The sequence below is a fragment of the Corvus brachyrhynchos genome, unplaced genomic scaffold (genome assembly GCF_000691975.1).
Source record: "Corvus brachyrhynchos isolate BGI_N302 unplaced genomic scaffold, ASM69197v1 scaffold116, whole genome shotgun sequence".
NCBI classification, from domain to species: Eukaryota; Metazoa; Chordata; class Aves; order Passeriformes; family Corvidae; genus Corvus; species Corvus brachyrhynchos.
This window is the reverse complement of record NW_008240221.1, coordinates 4,065,308-4,081,548: the sequence shown is the minus strand read 5'-3', so window position 1 is coordinate 4,081,548 and position 16,241 is coordinate 4,065,308. Positions and strand designations below refer to the sequence as shown.

Here is a 16,241-nt window from a genome sequence, read left to right as displayed (position 1 = left end):
GTGTGGATATTTGTGTTAATTTTTAATACACACTTGTGTGAGATCATCTTTCTTTTCTTTTTTTTATGCAGGTCAACTTTGTAGCGTGCCAACTGTTTGCCTTGCTTGCGGCTGTTTGGTTTCGAACATACCTTCATTCAAGCAAAACTAGCCCATTTATAAGACATGTTGTTGCAACACTCTTGGGCCTTTATCTTGCACTTTTTTGTTTTGGATGGTAAGTTGCACTTAAATTCATTTTTCAGGAACTTGCAGATTTTTGTTTCTTTGTTATGAAAAACCTCATTACCTAATTCTGTAGGGTTTTTAGCTGCTACAAATGTACAGAAATTAGCTTAGATATTCTGATGAGGTGCACAAATTTTGAAAGATAATCTATTTGCAAACTGGTAACTAGCATACTGGCTGTCTATGGTTTGGGGAAGATGAAGCAGGTGCAGTTTGTTTAACTTGTACTGCTTTTTCTCTGTAAACTTGCTGGAGAAGTAGTCTCTTGAGGCATAGCACAGATGTGGTGGCTAAGTTAATTCCCCATAAATACTCATGGCATGAGATAACTCAATGTCTTTTTCTGAATATTGAATATAATCTGACTTTTTTTAGGAAGAGTGGCTGGAACTGTAAAATATATCCTACTAGTGTAAAATACCTGGAAAGAAGCTGGCTTTGACTTCAGACTGTTTCATGATTTCTTTTTTTTCTTTAATGATGTGAAAGTAAGATGTGGTTGTTTTTCAAACACATATTTTGTGTGACTTCTGTTTGCATATCTTGATCTTTTCACAGTGCTGCAAGACAGAATGTTAGTAAAGTTAGAAAAGGGTATGCATTTAGTTTGGTGAAATTTTTTTTCCTCAAAAACTGGCATACTAAATGGCTCACATCTTCCCAAGATGGTTTAAGTGCCAGTTTCATTTTATTGCATTGTAAGCAAGGTGCTTACGTAGCTTCAAGTGTATAAAAGACTTATTTATGCTGACTATTATAGAGTATTACTGAGCTGGGGGAATTAATCAAGCTGTTGTGCAGGTGGGAAGATGCACACAGTGTGTGCATGCATCTGTCTCTGCACATGCAGAGTGTGTTGGCCTCTACACTGGCATGTTGCAGAGACCTCTCAACATTAATTGATATATATTGTTTGTAAATTTTAGGAAAAGAAATCAGTAACCTTTATTCTTTAGCTTTACATGCACAATTTACTTTCATATAAAACTCTACAACTCCCATCCATTTCTTAAATGTTTGGCCATGGTATTCTGCTTTGAGAGAATGATCTGATCTCAAAGACTTCCAGTCTTAGCACCACAAATAAAGAGGATGATAAGAGAGATAGGAGGGCTATGTGAGGGCTTTTTTGAGGGCTTAGAAGCACATTCTGTAACCATTGCATTAGAAGGAGAAACCATTAATTGTAATTTTTAATTAGAAAGAGTTACTAATATATTCATATATGAATTTTGGGTATGGGAGATTTTGGAAAAAAACAATCTTTACTCCCAACAGACATAAATAAAAATTTGTGAAAACCTCTCACAGGCAATATGCCCTGGAAAAAAAAAAAGAGGTGTTTTCTGCCATAGTAGAAATGTACATTATACTTTGTTTTGGATCACACTTAAATCTATTATATTAGCAATTAATTTCTATTTTGCAGTTATGGAGCTAAAAATTATTTTAAAATGACGAAACATCATTTGAGATGTTGAAAGTACACATTATTTAAGAAATTGGTATTTCTGTTGTGCTTCTGCCAATGCTTTTTCCTTTTGCTTAAGTACATATTATACAAGCAGGTTTTTTGAGGGTTTTGTTTTTTTTGGTTCCACTCCCCAGGGAATCAAGTATGCATACAGGTTACAAGCCTGTGTGATACATCTTCAGTGACTCTTGGATTGTGCTAGAACATGTCTTGTAAACCTATATAACAAGAAGGAAACTGTTACTGTTTTGTTACATAGTGTTACTAGTAAGCGTAGATTTGTGGATAAGATCATGCAAATTTAAATGTGGGAAGTAGTTTGGAATCTGCACCCTTTTAAGGGCATTTAGTAGTAGTTATGTTGTCATCTTCGAGTGTGTTAGTTTTCAGTCACTTTTGTAATACTTGTGATGGTGGTAGAGGAAAGGAAGAGAAGCAGTAATTCCCTTGGCATAATAGGAAACAGCATAAAAGGCCCAGAGTATGTGCCATGTGTATATAGCTAAAAGTTACTATTCCATGTGGTATTTCAATATATCCCTTGGAGTGTTTGAATCAAAGATCAATCATATTGCTATTGTTAACAGCTCTGAAAGAGAAATGTTTTCAGTGACTGTAATCCTAATAAGGTACTCCATGCCAACCCACCCTCTTTCAGGTTTTGATATCTTAGTATCCTTTCTCTGTATAAGAAGCAAACCTTTTAAGTTTGTCATTTACTAATGCCTGTCTTTGCTACACAATATTGCTAATACTTGGCTGATAAGAAAGTAAATATTTTCTTAATTGACAATTACTATATTAAAATGCATATTTGAATTTTAGTAGTCCTATCTTAGATGAGGCTAACTAGGAGTGAAGCATGGGAGCATGTACAGATTAGATCGTCCATAAAAAGTCAAGATTTTCAAAGTCAATTCATGTCCAAGTGACTTGTTTTGCCTTAGTTCATCACGTGTAGGCTTTGAAGGATTTTAGTGGGATAGAACTGGGTTTCTGGTTGAAAGTCTTTGAAGGCATTTCCTTGTAAGTAGAGGAGGAGTGAAATTAGGAAATTGTTGGTGATAATCCAAAAGAAAACAGCATCACTGTAGCAAAATAATGGCTGCTTTTTATGGGAAAAAAAAAATCCCGAATTAGGTGAGTGTGTCACTTGGGCATATGTAAGTGTGGTACTGAGGCACTTAAGGTACCAGGATGAAAAAAAAGCAAGCTACTGAAGATCAGCTCTTTTCCCCATTGACTGGCGCTGCTTTGATACTAATGCTCTACAGTTTACTGGAGTATAACTCCTTCAAAGACCAGAGCAAACCCCCAAAGCCACGGTGTTTGGATAGCTGTGGTGGTAAGCTGTGAAAACAAACAAAAGAGCTTAGAGCAACTTTGTGAAATAAATCTGTGACTTGTTGATGTGTAGGGATTTTTTGTTTGTGTTTTTTGTGACTATCATCGCCACCATCCCTTTATTAGTTATTGACAACCTGGGGCAAAGACTGGCTGGACACAGTCACCATTTCTGTTGAGTGGGAAATCTTACCATATTGTGGATACTAAGAAATTGTTGGCCTAAACTGAGATATCTATTGTAGCAAATGGGTAGAAAGATGAGTATAGAAATTAAACCACAAAATTTTCATGTTGTTTATGGTTATTTGCATAGGCAATAATGCCAAATTGAAGTATTATGAGGCAAATTCTTTGCATTGTAAGAATTAGCAATATCCTTGATTGAGCTGGAGCATTCTAGCTCAGTGTCTAGTTTTCATTACTGCTCTCTGTGCTATGCTAAAGGGAGAAGTTCTCAACAGAAGGAAGGGTAGCAGAAAACCTAAATAGACTAAAAGGGGTGTTTTCTTTGGGAGAAGTGATGGCTTTAAACTTTGAACCTGTTTAATTTCACAATAAATGCATGCAGTTTATTGTCATTAAAGCAAATGCTATGAGGGTTTACTTTTTTTCCCCCCCTAGGTATGCCTTACATTTTGTTATACAAAGTGGAATTTCCTACTATATCATGATCATAATAGGAGTGGAAAATATGCACAAGTAAGTTTCCATTCTAAAATTTATTTTGTTTTGCTTTTATAAGAAGGCTACTGTTGAGACCTTTTTTTTGTAAAGGTGCATATATACCATAATCCTAGTTGTATCATAACATTTCAGTATTTGCATTCTCTAACCATGGTTTTATTTTCAGGAGAGAGGATGGCTTATTTGGGAATTTTTGCCAGCTTTTTGAAATATCTAAAACTTGTTAAAATTAATACCCTACTGAGACATCTTTTGTGTTCTACATATTCTTATTTTTTCATTGTTACTTAATCCTAAGTATTTCTGGGTGTTTACAAATGACAAATGTAATTTGAAAACAGCCAATGCTAGTAGAAGGAAGATGTCTGAAGGGAAGAGAATTTGTGTGAGAAATTTCTCTAGATACTAAGTGTTTATAATTCCCCTTTTTTTAGTAACAGTGTGAATGCTGTCTTAGGTTAAGAATACATTTATATAAAACATATACAGCATTATTTTAAGTTTGAGTGCTTGATTTTTATTAGCAATATCTGAATCTATATAGAATAACACTTATTTCTCTTTTTCTGTTGTTCTTAAAAGCAGGGCAGACGTTTGTTTTATTACTGTATGCATATGTTTTACTATTCCACTAGCCTAGAGATCAGAATCAAATTAGGTTCCCACTGTGTTAATTCCTGCATAAATGTTTAGTAAAACAGCAAATCCTTGCTTGAATAGGTTCCTGAAGTATATGAGGCTGTTAGAAAAGATGCTGGTAGAAGAAACAAAGAGGAAAGAAAGGAAGCCAGGGTGGCCTTAGTTAATGATCCTACCTGTTAGAATACTCTGCTGCATTGTACTGTGATAGTGAATGTAATTTTATTGTCTTTTGAAATGTCCCATATTAGGGTCTTATCTTCAACATTTTCATCAGAGCCTCATGTATTCAATCTACTGTGGATGCAAAAGAACCTCATTTGGTTGGGTGGCTGGTTTATAGACAAACAGTTTCTTTGATTACAAGTTGTTGTAAAGCAACTTGTTAATGTCAATTTCTCTTTAGACCTTTAACAATGTAATCTATAACTTGTGTTACTTAATATTTTTAAAGACATTTTTAATGTGGTTAAATGCGGCAAATGGAGGTACCAGTCAGGAGCACTGTGGTCTTTATCATAACAAGTAACGTAGGTTTCTCATAAATGGAAATCCAGCAGTGGTTTACATTCCTAAGAGCGTGAGACAGGTAGGCAGATTTCCTGCATGGGGGCAAGGGAACACTAATTCCTGATCCTCCTAATTCATACCAGCTGATTTAACTGCATGGCCTGATCTGCTGAGATTTTGCTGTGTTATACACAGCTGTTACTGCACAGCTGTGAGGGGAAACCTAGATTTGATTACAGAGCTTATGTTGCTTTGTCACCATATGAATTAGTCTGCCATTGGATAAAACTAAAAAACCTCTTCTTTCAGTGGAAGAAAAAAATGTAACAGAATCATTTGTTACTTTAAATTGTGAACAGTGTCTGGATGCTGTATGGGAAACTCAAGGAGCCACTTGTAGTAGGTGATACAGGCAAGACTGTACAAGGTTTGCTTCCTACATTACTGGAGTATCCCAGAAATGATGATGCCTATACCTTTAACTAAGGAATGCACCAGGTACTTTTAATTTTCTGTCAGAAAAATGCCACTTACAGCTTTCTGTTTGACAGTCTGAATAGAAACTAATGCGAATTACTCCTCTCCCACCTAAGCGTTTTTCTTCAGGCAATGAAATGTGTCTCATGGAGCCCAGGGAAGACTGAAGATTAAGTGCTGTACAATAGAGTGCAGCTGGTACCAGCTGGCCTCAGGACTGGAGAATGTCAGTGTTTTAGTGGGGGTATGTGTGTATGTACAACTAATCATAGTACTTGTATTTGCCTGCATAGCCCCAGGTTTGGGATTTAGTTTCTGTATTGCAGAGGGACCCATTGGCTGACAGTCCTAGTTAGAGGGTCACCTGCATTGTTCCACAAGCATCTTAACATTGGAGTCAAACTTCAAATACCTGTATGTGATGTAAATATGGATTCAAGTGGATTTGGTATTGGAAAAGCACTTAGGTATTGTACAAAATATTTTTGTCTATTATCTAAATTTGTTCACTGACCTAGGTTTCCTTCTTCTCCCTTCCCTGCTTGCTGTCCTGCAGATTTCATGAGTGTACAGATAGGAAAAACATTATTCCTCTCCTTCCTGCATTCCCTACCCTCTAATATAGCTCCTCAGTCTCTCAAGCCTCTCTAAAAATTGCTTAAACAAGTAAGAGACAACTAAATTTTTTATACTGCTATCAGTTCAGTAGCTGTGCACTGGGTATACAGGCTTCCTTACCCTTTGAAGCAAGGAGTGTTTTTTGATAATCTTTTGCATTCTCCAAAGCACTTTTGCCTTTCATGGTAGCTGTTACTGGGCTATTCTGGGGTTCTGTTTTGTTTTGATAGACATGCAGTTCCTTGTACTGTTCCTAAGCCCATGTACGTAAGTTGTTTGAACATGGTAATGTAAAGACAGATTAGAATTTGAGTAAACAAACTTTGGCTTGTTTTTATTTAAACAAAATTTGATTAGAGAAAGTTTGGTTGTAACTGGTCTGGTATCTGTGGAGGTACTTCCTGGTCATACCTTTTTGTGGGATTTTGGAACGTTAGTCCTCGATAAGTTCTCTTATGCTCCTAGCCAGAGTCAGGACTGACTAATGCCTTGTTCCCCTTTGCCTTCACTCCTTACTGTGGGGGTTTGACAAACAATGGGAGATGTGGCAAAGGAGGTGTGGTGGAGATTTGATGGTTTTATCTTAGAAATCTCAGAGCCAAAAAGTCTTGATCATCTGAGTAAGCTATTTCTCTTGGCATGTTAATTGTGGCACTTAGTTTGTCAGTCAGGTGTTTAATAATGCTGAATGACATGATTTTTCTGATGCTTACCTAGAAATCAGACTTGTATTCTGAGGACTGTGAGTTGAAACACTGACTAGCACCAGGCAGTGATTCTCTGTACGCTGGAGATTTGATGATTATAAAAATAACCCTGTAAATGGATGTCTGTCTTCAATCACTTGAGAAGTAAGCACTTGTTGAAATTAACAGCTGTGAAGGAATTTCCTAGTAATCCTTATGAACTTCTTCTGAAAGTATTTGCTCTAAGTAGCTATTGCAAGCTCACCCACTTTGATAACTTCCTGTAACACTCCTGGCTGCGCCTGAATAGAACTCAATGTATGACTTAAAACAGTAAAAGTATAAGTTGAAAAATAACTTTATATGTTATCCTTCCTATAATTGGAATGTTTGAATAGAAAGGCCTTTAATGAGCTTGTATTTTGTAATTACAGGAATGGAGTGAAAAGAGAACTACAATTTTCTCACCTGTAGTGCCTATCACTTTTTGCTGTACCTTTAATAAAGGTTAAATAAATATATTTAATCTTTGGGGAGTGTGTGTGTCCCTATAGATGTATAGGGAGGAAGAAAGATAGGAATCATCCAGTGTCTGCAGATTTGCAAAGGTTGATGCTTAAGTAGAGAGGCTGAAAAATATAATAAATAGCAATGCATGGGCATTTTTGAAGTGTTGTAGTCTTCACAGCTGGTTTGGTACAAAAAAGACATATGCTGCCTTAATGCAACTAGAAAAAATTCTGATTATATACTTTGTATTTCCAGAGAGAAGAGTCTAAATCAGTCTGTTTGTTAAATCCCCACCCCATTTTGAAATTTTATTTTATTTTTCACTTGATTGCTGATGTTACTTAACAGAGTTCTCAGGAGAACGGGGATTTTAAATGATGCCATTGGCATATAAAACCTCTTCCATCACACTTGAAAATTCAGGTGAAAAAAAAGTTTGGACTTCTGTTGTATGAAGTAGCTACACTTTATGTTGGTGTTTACCTGAAGGAGGGTTCTCCTACTTCCTACACTGTGTGCTTGGTTTCTGTAAGCATATAGAGGACAACCCCTTCTTGGAAGGAAGCAGTAGTGTAAAATTGCCTGGGTGTGTTAGAAATCTGTTGTGATGGAGTAGCTTTTTGGCTTGCATAGATTTTTTTTTAAATTTTTTTTTTTAATCTTTGTGCTCAAAGTGAAGCTGAGCACAATCAATCAATCAAAACAAAATTGATAAAGTCATGGTTTTGGGCTCTGTTTGTTTGGTAATCTCTGAAAGCTGTAGCATCTATACAGATACTTCTTCAAGGCACATTACTCTGCCTGTCATGCTGCCAAGCAACTTGGCTGTTAGCAAATGAGCTCTGAGTCATAGTATCATTGCTGCATGGTTTATTACCTCAACAAACTATTGATGTCAAATAAATCAGGGTCCCTACAAAATGAAGTGGCAGAATAAATTGTACCGAGAAGATTTCAGTGAAAGCTGTGTTCTTCTTCAGCTCCTGGCAAAGATAGCTGCTAATAAGAGTTGATTAAAAATTCTGGTTGCATGGCATTGAATGAATTGAGCCAGTAGTGTTTGGGATAGAGAGATTACATGCAAGGGTACCATGTACTATAGTAAATTTTCTTCTCTAAGAGCATACTTATGCATCTTTTTTTATTCTTTGGTGAAATATCTTGCATTTGAGACAAATTTCACTTTAGTTATGACTAGCTCAGCAAACAATAATTTCATTGTTCTTAATGAAACTGCTGGCTGTAAGTTAGGCAAGTCAGTTTTGCCTGCAGAACTGCAAGTGATGGTATATAAAGTGTCTGGGTTGGAGCTAAAAGATCATGGCCCTTGATACCAATGCACAGCAAACCGCAAAAATTCTATTTGTAGGGGTTTTTTTTCTGTAAGGGAAGGTGGATGTGAATAAAGAGCGTTGATACTTAAAAAATACAAACATCTTAATTTTAAAATCCAGTGTCTCAATTAAAGATGTTAAGTATCATATAGCTTTTAAAGCTGATCAGTTTTGCAGATCAAATGTCTTTACTGGAAGTTAAAGACAAGATCACAGAATCATAGAATAGCTGAGGAGGGGAAGTGTTTCTAACTTCCAGCCTGCCTGTTCAAAGCAGGATCAGCTAGAGCAGGTTGCTCTGTGAAACCCAAGTCTTAGTACTGTCATGATCCTGAATAATTCCAGTTGTCATAAGCATGCTAGCCATTTCCTTTTGGTGTCTTACTTCAATGTCTATTATAGCTTAAAATTTATTTGAGGTGACTTCATGCAGCTTAGTTTTCTCATCTGATCTGAACTTGCATGAAAACTTTTTATGCTTTAATTTTCCCTCACCCAGCAATTGTCCAGGTTTGGTATTATTAACTTAAATTTATCAGGCTCATTTCAATTTAAAGTGAAATAAACTAGCTGTGATTGAGACAGTTAATTTGGTAGGAGGAGATCATGTTAGGCACCAAGTAGTAGCATGTCTTTCTATCCTTTTCTCTAAGACGTAGCATCAATAATAAAAAGAGGGGTGAGGGCAAATGAAACAAAGACTATGCCAAGAAAAAGTACAGAAGTTTTGTGTCTTTAAGTCAGTAGAAACAGGTGAAAGCCAGGCTGAGTAATCAAGAAATGTCAAAGGGAGTATTCGACACTGCAAGTTGGTTTTATTTTGAATTAAATTTTCAGTTATGTTTGAAGGCAAGTGTTCTTCCAGTATTCAAGCAAGAAATCCCTTATTTTCTTCTTGACAAAGATGATGAAGGATCTTGAGGAGAAGCCATATGAGGAGTGGTTGAGGTTACTTGGTCTGTTCAAGCCTGGAGAAGAGAAGACTGAGGGGAAACCTCACTGCAGTTATAATTTCCTTGCGACAGGAAGAGGAGGGGCAGGCACTGATCTGTTCTCTGTGGTGACCAGGGACAGAACCTGAGAGAATGGCCTGTGAGTTGTTAGGGAAGGTTTAGGTTGAATATTAGAAAAAGGCTCTTCACCCAGAGGGTGGTTGGGCACTGGAACAGGCTCCCCAGGGCAGTGGTCACAGCACCAAGCCTGACAGAGTTCAAGAAGCATTTGGACAATATTCTCAGGCCCATGGTGTGACTCTTAGGGATGGTCCTGTGCAGGGCCAGGAGTTGGACTTGATGATCCTTGTAGGTCCTTTTCAACTCACCGTATTCTGTGATGCTATGAGAAGGTATGCAATTGATTTACTTGTACTCTCTTCAGTATCAACAAATTGCTTGCAGGAGGGCTATGTGCAAGAAATCCAATTCCCTTATGTATCAGTTGACATTGTTTTTAGCTGAGAAGCTTACTGTTTTAAAACAGTAAATTTCAAACTTTCTGTTTAAAAGTTGCATTGGATTATGTTGGAAGAGAAGTGTGTAAATAAAGACAGGTACTGTAAATTGCTCTGTGATTTCTATCTTAAATCTGAACTTTTGGTGTTCTTTTTTCTATTTTAGGAAATTTTAGCTGTGTGGCAGGTTTGCTGTGTGTTTACATCTGGTAAGAAGATGCAAGTACCTTAGACAATGTAGCATGGTGTTAATCTTCAAAACTGGATAATACTGAAATAAAAAATGCTTAGTATAGCCAAGTGCTAAGCAGTTCTTGCAGTCATTACTCATCACAGGCACAACAGGAACTGTGAAGTCAGTAGGCTTGCAAAAGGAAGCTCTGGGTAATTTGGTGTGTGATTACTTAGAGTGAATAATCTGTTTTATTAATAGATCACACCACATGGTAATGCACAATGCATACAAGTAATGCACCATTTTAAGTAAGAGTCGCATGGGTAGCTTTCTTTTTCTTTGTATTCTGCTCTTTCTAGGAGTGTCCGTTTTAAATCCTGTATCCTGGAAACTCTTTTTAAGTGTCAGGCTTTTCAGCTCATCAGGGCTTTCCTCTTTGCTTCTTCCCTCTACCATAGTATACATTTGTGATACCATGTTTAATATATGCTGTGTCATCAACCATGTGCCGAATCACTGTCTTCTGACTTTGATACGGAGTGCTATTTTTGGTGGTAGGTGTTTCTGTAGAGAGCTTTTTGTCTTCAAATAATATTAATCTCTTGAATGCTTTAAGGACATCTTGTGAGGTGTAAATGAGGTGGTATGCGTACAGTGAGATTGAATAGTAAGATTTTACCATTTCCATACTTAAGATGCATAGATATCAACTAAAAGTTGGTAAATGTATTATAACAAAAGAAAAACCTATAGAGATATCTTTTTATTTTTTTTTTCCTGCAAGATGGAAGGAGATCTCATTGATCGGCAGTATCCACTTCTCTCCAGTTGTAATGAAACAAGAGTCCAGGCTCCTCTGGATCTCTTTTTCTGCATGACCATGGTGCTCTGAAAAGCTGACCAGTACATGCTGTAGGCACATTCTTCTGCAGAGAGACGACATTTATGTAAAACTATAGTTTTGAGGGTGTTGGTTTTCAGTTGTCCTGACTGCAGTAGGTTCACTGAAAGATTTCCTTTAGAAATTTATGTAAGCAATGTGATTGTGATTACCTAAAGAGCTGTCCCCACAGTAAGTTTTACCATTTTATGTGATAACAAAATTAAAATTCAGTCTACAGGACCATGATGTGGTACATTCTATTACTGTACCCGAGGGATCTTTCCAGAAGGGTGTGAGGGCCTCACTACCAAGCTGCTATCAGAGGTGCAGTCAGAAGCCAATGGCTTCATCAATCCTAGCTGCTGGAGAGCAGAATAACGGCTTTTGCTGTGTTTTACATGAATGTCCGAAGTATCAACATCCGTATCCAGATAGGATATCTCCAAACTGAAAAAGGTAAGGCTTTCAAGTGTGAGAACAAAACTTGATTCATGGGTGGCTTCTGAAAAATGTGTTAAAATAAAGCTTTATTCTGATGTTGGTTTGATGTGAAGTATAGGGCTTTTGGAGGCTGGTTAGTTTCTCTGGTATTTTTTCCATACTTCCTGTTTGGGCAATTAGTATATGTGACACAATCTGTATAAATAGAAGAAGGGTCTAAATAAAGCAGCCTATGACATCTAGAAGCAGAATGTTTAGTTTGTTGCACTAGCTATGTTTTGCTATTCATATAACTATTCAGTGCATTTTTCAAAGATCCTGCAAAAGTGTTCCCTCTGCAGTGCAGAAGTGCAGTTACCTCAGGAATATGAAATGACTTCTGGTCTTAAACATCATCGTCTTATGAACAAGAATTGAAATACGAGGTACAACATAAACTCAAACACACAAATATCAGATGCAGTCCCTGACCAGTTCTTATGGTAGAAGAAATCTTTTCGCTGGATGTAGTAAACCCCTTATGTTTTAGCAGTTAATAATAATGAAAAGAGGTAAGTGATGCTTTCTGAAACTGGTAAAATGGGCAATGGTAGAAGGAATGCCAGTGTTTGCTAATACATCAGTTCCTTACAGGCATCACCACTTTGTGTTTATGAACAGAATCAATGAAGAAATAAAATAATTCTTAATCTTTTAAATCATCTGCTGTAGGTGTTAACTGATGTAAGAACATCCATTATTCAGTATAATTCTTGTAAACTTATTCTTCAGATCAGTAGTGATAGGCATTTGTTTAAAGTATATTATCAGAATGGTAATGACCTGCTGTGTGCTTGTGTTCATTGTGAAATGAAGCTATTATCTATCCATGCTGTATTTCTCCAGTGTTTCATAATCACATATTGGATTTTCTTTCCTTACTCTCTCGTAGAGTGAAAATATGTGATCAATCAGAAAAAAGCTTCTGTTTCTTAATTGTGCTTTTTCTCCGTCTTCTGCAAACACATGGGAACATTGTGACACTGTCCAGTTTGTTCTGGATACACTGCCTCAGTTTTCATGCCACAGGACATGAAAAGTGGTGACATATGTTTGCAATGGCATTTGGTCAAGTCACTGAGCAGATAGATACCTGAGCAACCTGTCACTTTCCTTTCCCCTCCCTGACTGTGAAAATTCTTGCTCTGTTCCTGTCTGACTCTGTGTGTTAAGAACTGTAGTAGGTAGTGATTAACAGGTAACTCATGCAAATTGTGGCTCATTATGCATTTGAGAGAAGATGGAGTGGGAAAGAGGAGACCAAACAACCCAAACAGAATAACTGGTACTTGAATTATGGACTTTGTGTATTTATGGTTGTCCTGACCCGTTCCCTTATACTTGAGTAATCAAACATTGTCATTGTGTAACTTCAGCAGACAATCCTTGAACTATCAGTGTGCTCAGTTAAGGATTTTCTGTTAAAGGGAATCTTTTGCAAATGGAAATATTGATTCATTTTGCCAGAGAAGTTCAAGATACTCTATCTCTGAGAGCCTGAGGGATTCCAGAATAGGACTCCTGCCAGATGCATGCTGGTTGGTGGATTCTTTAGATGCCAAGAAATCTCAGGAGGCAGAGGGAGAAAATGGATGGTAGCCTCAGTTCAGCCAGACAGTTCTCATTAAAGGCTCAGCAGTGAGCCTTCCCCTGCAGCAACTGATTGCTTAGTCTGCTCTGTCAGCATATTATTTTCTAATGGCGAAGTTCTGAGCTTGGAGTTCTGGGTTGACTCATACGGGAGCAAGTCCTGGTTTTGTGATGCACATTTTCTGAAGTAATCTCTTGTGTTAGTTGTAACAGCCTGAAAAGTGTTTGCAGAATTTGAGATTGGGAGGTTCTTTCCAACCTCAACCAGAGATCACCCTCCAAGCAGGGTTCAAGCAGGGGAACCAGTTGTCCAAAACTATGTCCAGATGGCTTTTGAATATCTCTAAGGTGGGAGAGTTGTCCTAGGGAACTGAACTGTGTTTCCTGCTGTGTGGAGAGCACCTTCTGTGTTTGAGTTTGTGCCTATTGCCTCTGGGCACATTCCTGTCACTGGGCGCCATGGAAAAAGCCTGGCTCCATCCTCTATGTAGCCTCCCTTCAAGTATTTACACACATTGGTGAGATCTCCCTGAGCCTTCTCTTCTCCAGGCTGAACACTCCCAGCTCTCTGTCTTTCCATATAAGAAGAATGCTTCTGTCCCTTATCTTAGTGGCGCTTTATTGGATTCTCTCCAGTATGTCCATGCCTCCCTTGTACTGGAAAACACAGCACTGGACCCAACATTCCACATGTGGCCTCACCAGTGCCCAACAGAGAAGATGGGATGCTACCCTCGACCTGCTGGCAACACTTTGCCTAATGTAGCCTGGAATGCCATTAGTCTTTGTGGTAAGAGCGTGCAGCTGGCTTCTGTATGAAATAGGCTGTTTTATAAGTACAAGGAACATTCCTTCTGGAAAGTAAACACCAGAGTGTTTTTCTTTAAGAAAAGCTATTAAGCTACTTAAGTCTAGCGGCTTCAAAGCAATCCCAATTTACTTTTGTAGAAGTGTTTCTAGCTGTGTTATTTATTTGCCTGATTTCTGCATCTGAAGCTATACTGGTTTTAGTATGTTTGATTTTGCTTTTATTATTTTAATTCTAAAGCAATACCTGAAAACACTTGCAGATTTCCAAAGATCAGGTCACCTTTTTAGTATTAATGGGGTTAAAGAGTTGTGCTCAGTGGCTCGATGTCCTAATGGAGAGCCGTGATGGGTGGTGTCCCTTGGAGGTCTGTACTGGGACCAGTGCTAAGGGATTGAGTGCACTCTCAGCAAGTTTGCCGATGACATCAAACTGTGGTGTAGCCAACACTGCTGGAGGGAAGGGTTGCCATCCAGAGGGACCTGGACAGGCTTGAGAGGTGGGCCTGTGCAGACCTCATGAGGTTCAACAAGGAAAAATGCAAGGACCTGCACCTGGGTCGGGGCAATGCCATGCAAGTACAGGCTGGGTGGAGAGTGGATCGAGAGTAGCCTTGAGAAGGACTCAGGGATGTTGTGTGATGAGATGCTCAGCATGAGCTGGCAATGTGTGCTTTCAGCCCAGAAAGCCAATCATATCCTGGGTTGCATCACAAGAAGCGAGTCAAGGAGCAGGTCAAGGAGCTGATTCTGCTCCTATGGGACCCTACCTGGAATGCTGCATTCAGGTCTGGGGTCCCCAGCATAAAGACATCAGACTGTTGAAGCAAGTCCAGAGGACCATGAAGGTGATCAGAAGGCTGGAGAACTCTATAAAGCCAGGCTGAGAGAGATGAAGCTGTTCAGCCTGGAGAAGAGAAGGCTTCAGGGAGACCTTAGGGCACCTTCCAGTACTTAAAGTGGGGGCCAGCAGGATAGCAAGGGACTGTTTGCAGGGGCACAAAATGATAGGACAAGAAGAAATGGCTTTAAGCTGAAAGAGCAGAGGTTTAGATTAGATACAAGAAAGAAATACTTCCCTGTAAGGGTGATGAGGTCCTGGAACAGTTCCAGAGAAGTTGTGGATGCCCCATCCCAAAAGTGTTCAAGGCCAGGCTGGATGGAGTGCTGAGCAATCTGGTCTAGTGAAAGGTGTGCCTGTCCATGGCAGGAGGATTGGAACTAGGTGATCCTTATGGTCCCTTCTAATCCAAGGCATTCTGTGATCCTATGAATTGTTCTTCCACAATTCAGTCCCTTTCTGGTTCCTTTTGATTCTTAAAAATGGAAGAACATCATGGGCCATATGTGGTTGGTTTCATTTGATTTGTTTTCAATTCTTTAATGAATGGAAGCTAATGCTATGCTTGTGCATTTGAAATTGGCTGATTGAACCAATCATCTTGGGCATAAATTTGACTTCTTTAAAGATAATTTTCTTTGCATGTCATGAAAATTGGAAGCTAAGTGAGGAGAGTACTGATCACTCTAAATTCATGATGCTTTCAAAGCCTTTCACCCATGTCTTGTGGACTTGATGTGTCCTGCAGGCCAAACTTTGCCATTCTTTTGTACGCTCAGGATTCCCTTTCAGTAGCTGGACCTAATGGTTGCAGTTCTTGTGAACTGGTGCAACTCCTTGCTGTTTTCCTTCTGCTTGCCTCTCCTGCCTCTATGTAGAACATTGTGTCGTGCCTTGACCTTTTGTGTGTGAACTACCCTACCTTTCCCTGCTTTTCAGTGTGAAGGGTGTGTGTTACGGTACGGATACTGCAACATGATGGATCAGACAACGAGGACCGTGGAAAGAAATAATGGACCAATTCTTGATAGATATTTCAGAGAGATGTTTATTTCTCCAGCCGCATGGCCGGGGCTCTGCCGAGGAACTGTTCAATCATGGGACCAAGGGTCCTTCTGCCCGCGCAGGGAACACAAACCAACCAATGGGGAACGAGGCTGAGCAGGGGCAGGGAAACCCCGTGTCTGTCCCCCAGGGCCCCTCTCCCAGGGCTACATGGTAGGGGGAGGGCCCCAACATTCCACCCGTTTATTTTTAACAAAAAGAAATTTAAAACTTAACATTGAAAACAACTGGATAAACATGAGATAACAAGGACAGTTTCAAAACAAAACAAGCCACCCTCCTGAGTCTTTAAATACCCAAACAGATTCTCCGGAACATCTTAAGGCTGACAGAAGGGAGACAGGACTCCCCAGGCATGCTTTGTGGGGAAACTGAGGCAGGAGAGGGTTTAATTTCTTCCCTCCCTCTTTTCATCCCCCCCTCGGCATCGGAGAGGAGTTGTA

At 38.8% G+C, this 16,241-nt stretch overlaps 1 protein-coding gene across 2 annotated transcripts in view; it reads left to right on the top strand.

Annotated features, from left to right (window-relative positions):
- Positions 1–16,241, top strand: part of MBOAT2 (membrane bound O-acyltransferase domain containing 2) — a 95,898-nt gene that overhangs the window by 17,178 nt on the left and 62,479 nt on the right. The window contains exons 2-3 of one of the 2 annotated variants that reach the window (XM_017745003.1): positions 72–217; positions 3,671–3,748. In XM_017745003.1, coding sequence (XP_017600492.1) covers positions 3,717–3,748 — 32 coding nt within the window. In that variant the 5' untranslated portion in view covers positions 72–217; positions 3,671–3,716. Of the gene's footprint in view, positions 1–71; positions 218–3,669; positions 3,749–5,241; positions 5,381–16,241 lie in introns of those variants that run through there. The other variant, XM_017745001.1, reaches the window with a different exon arrangement.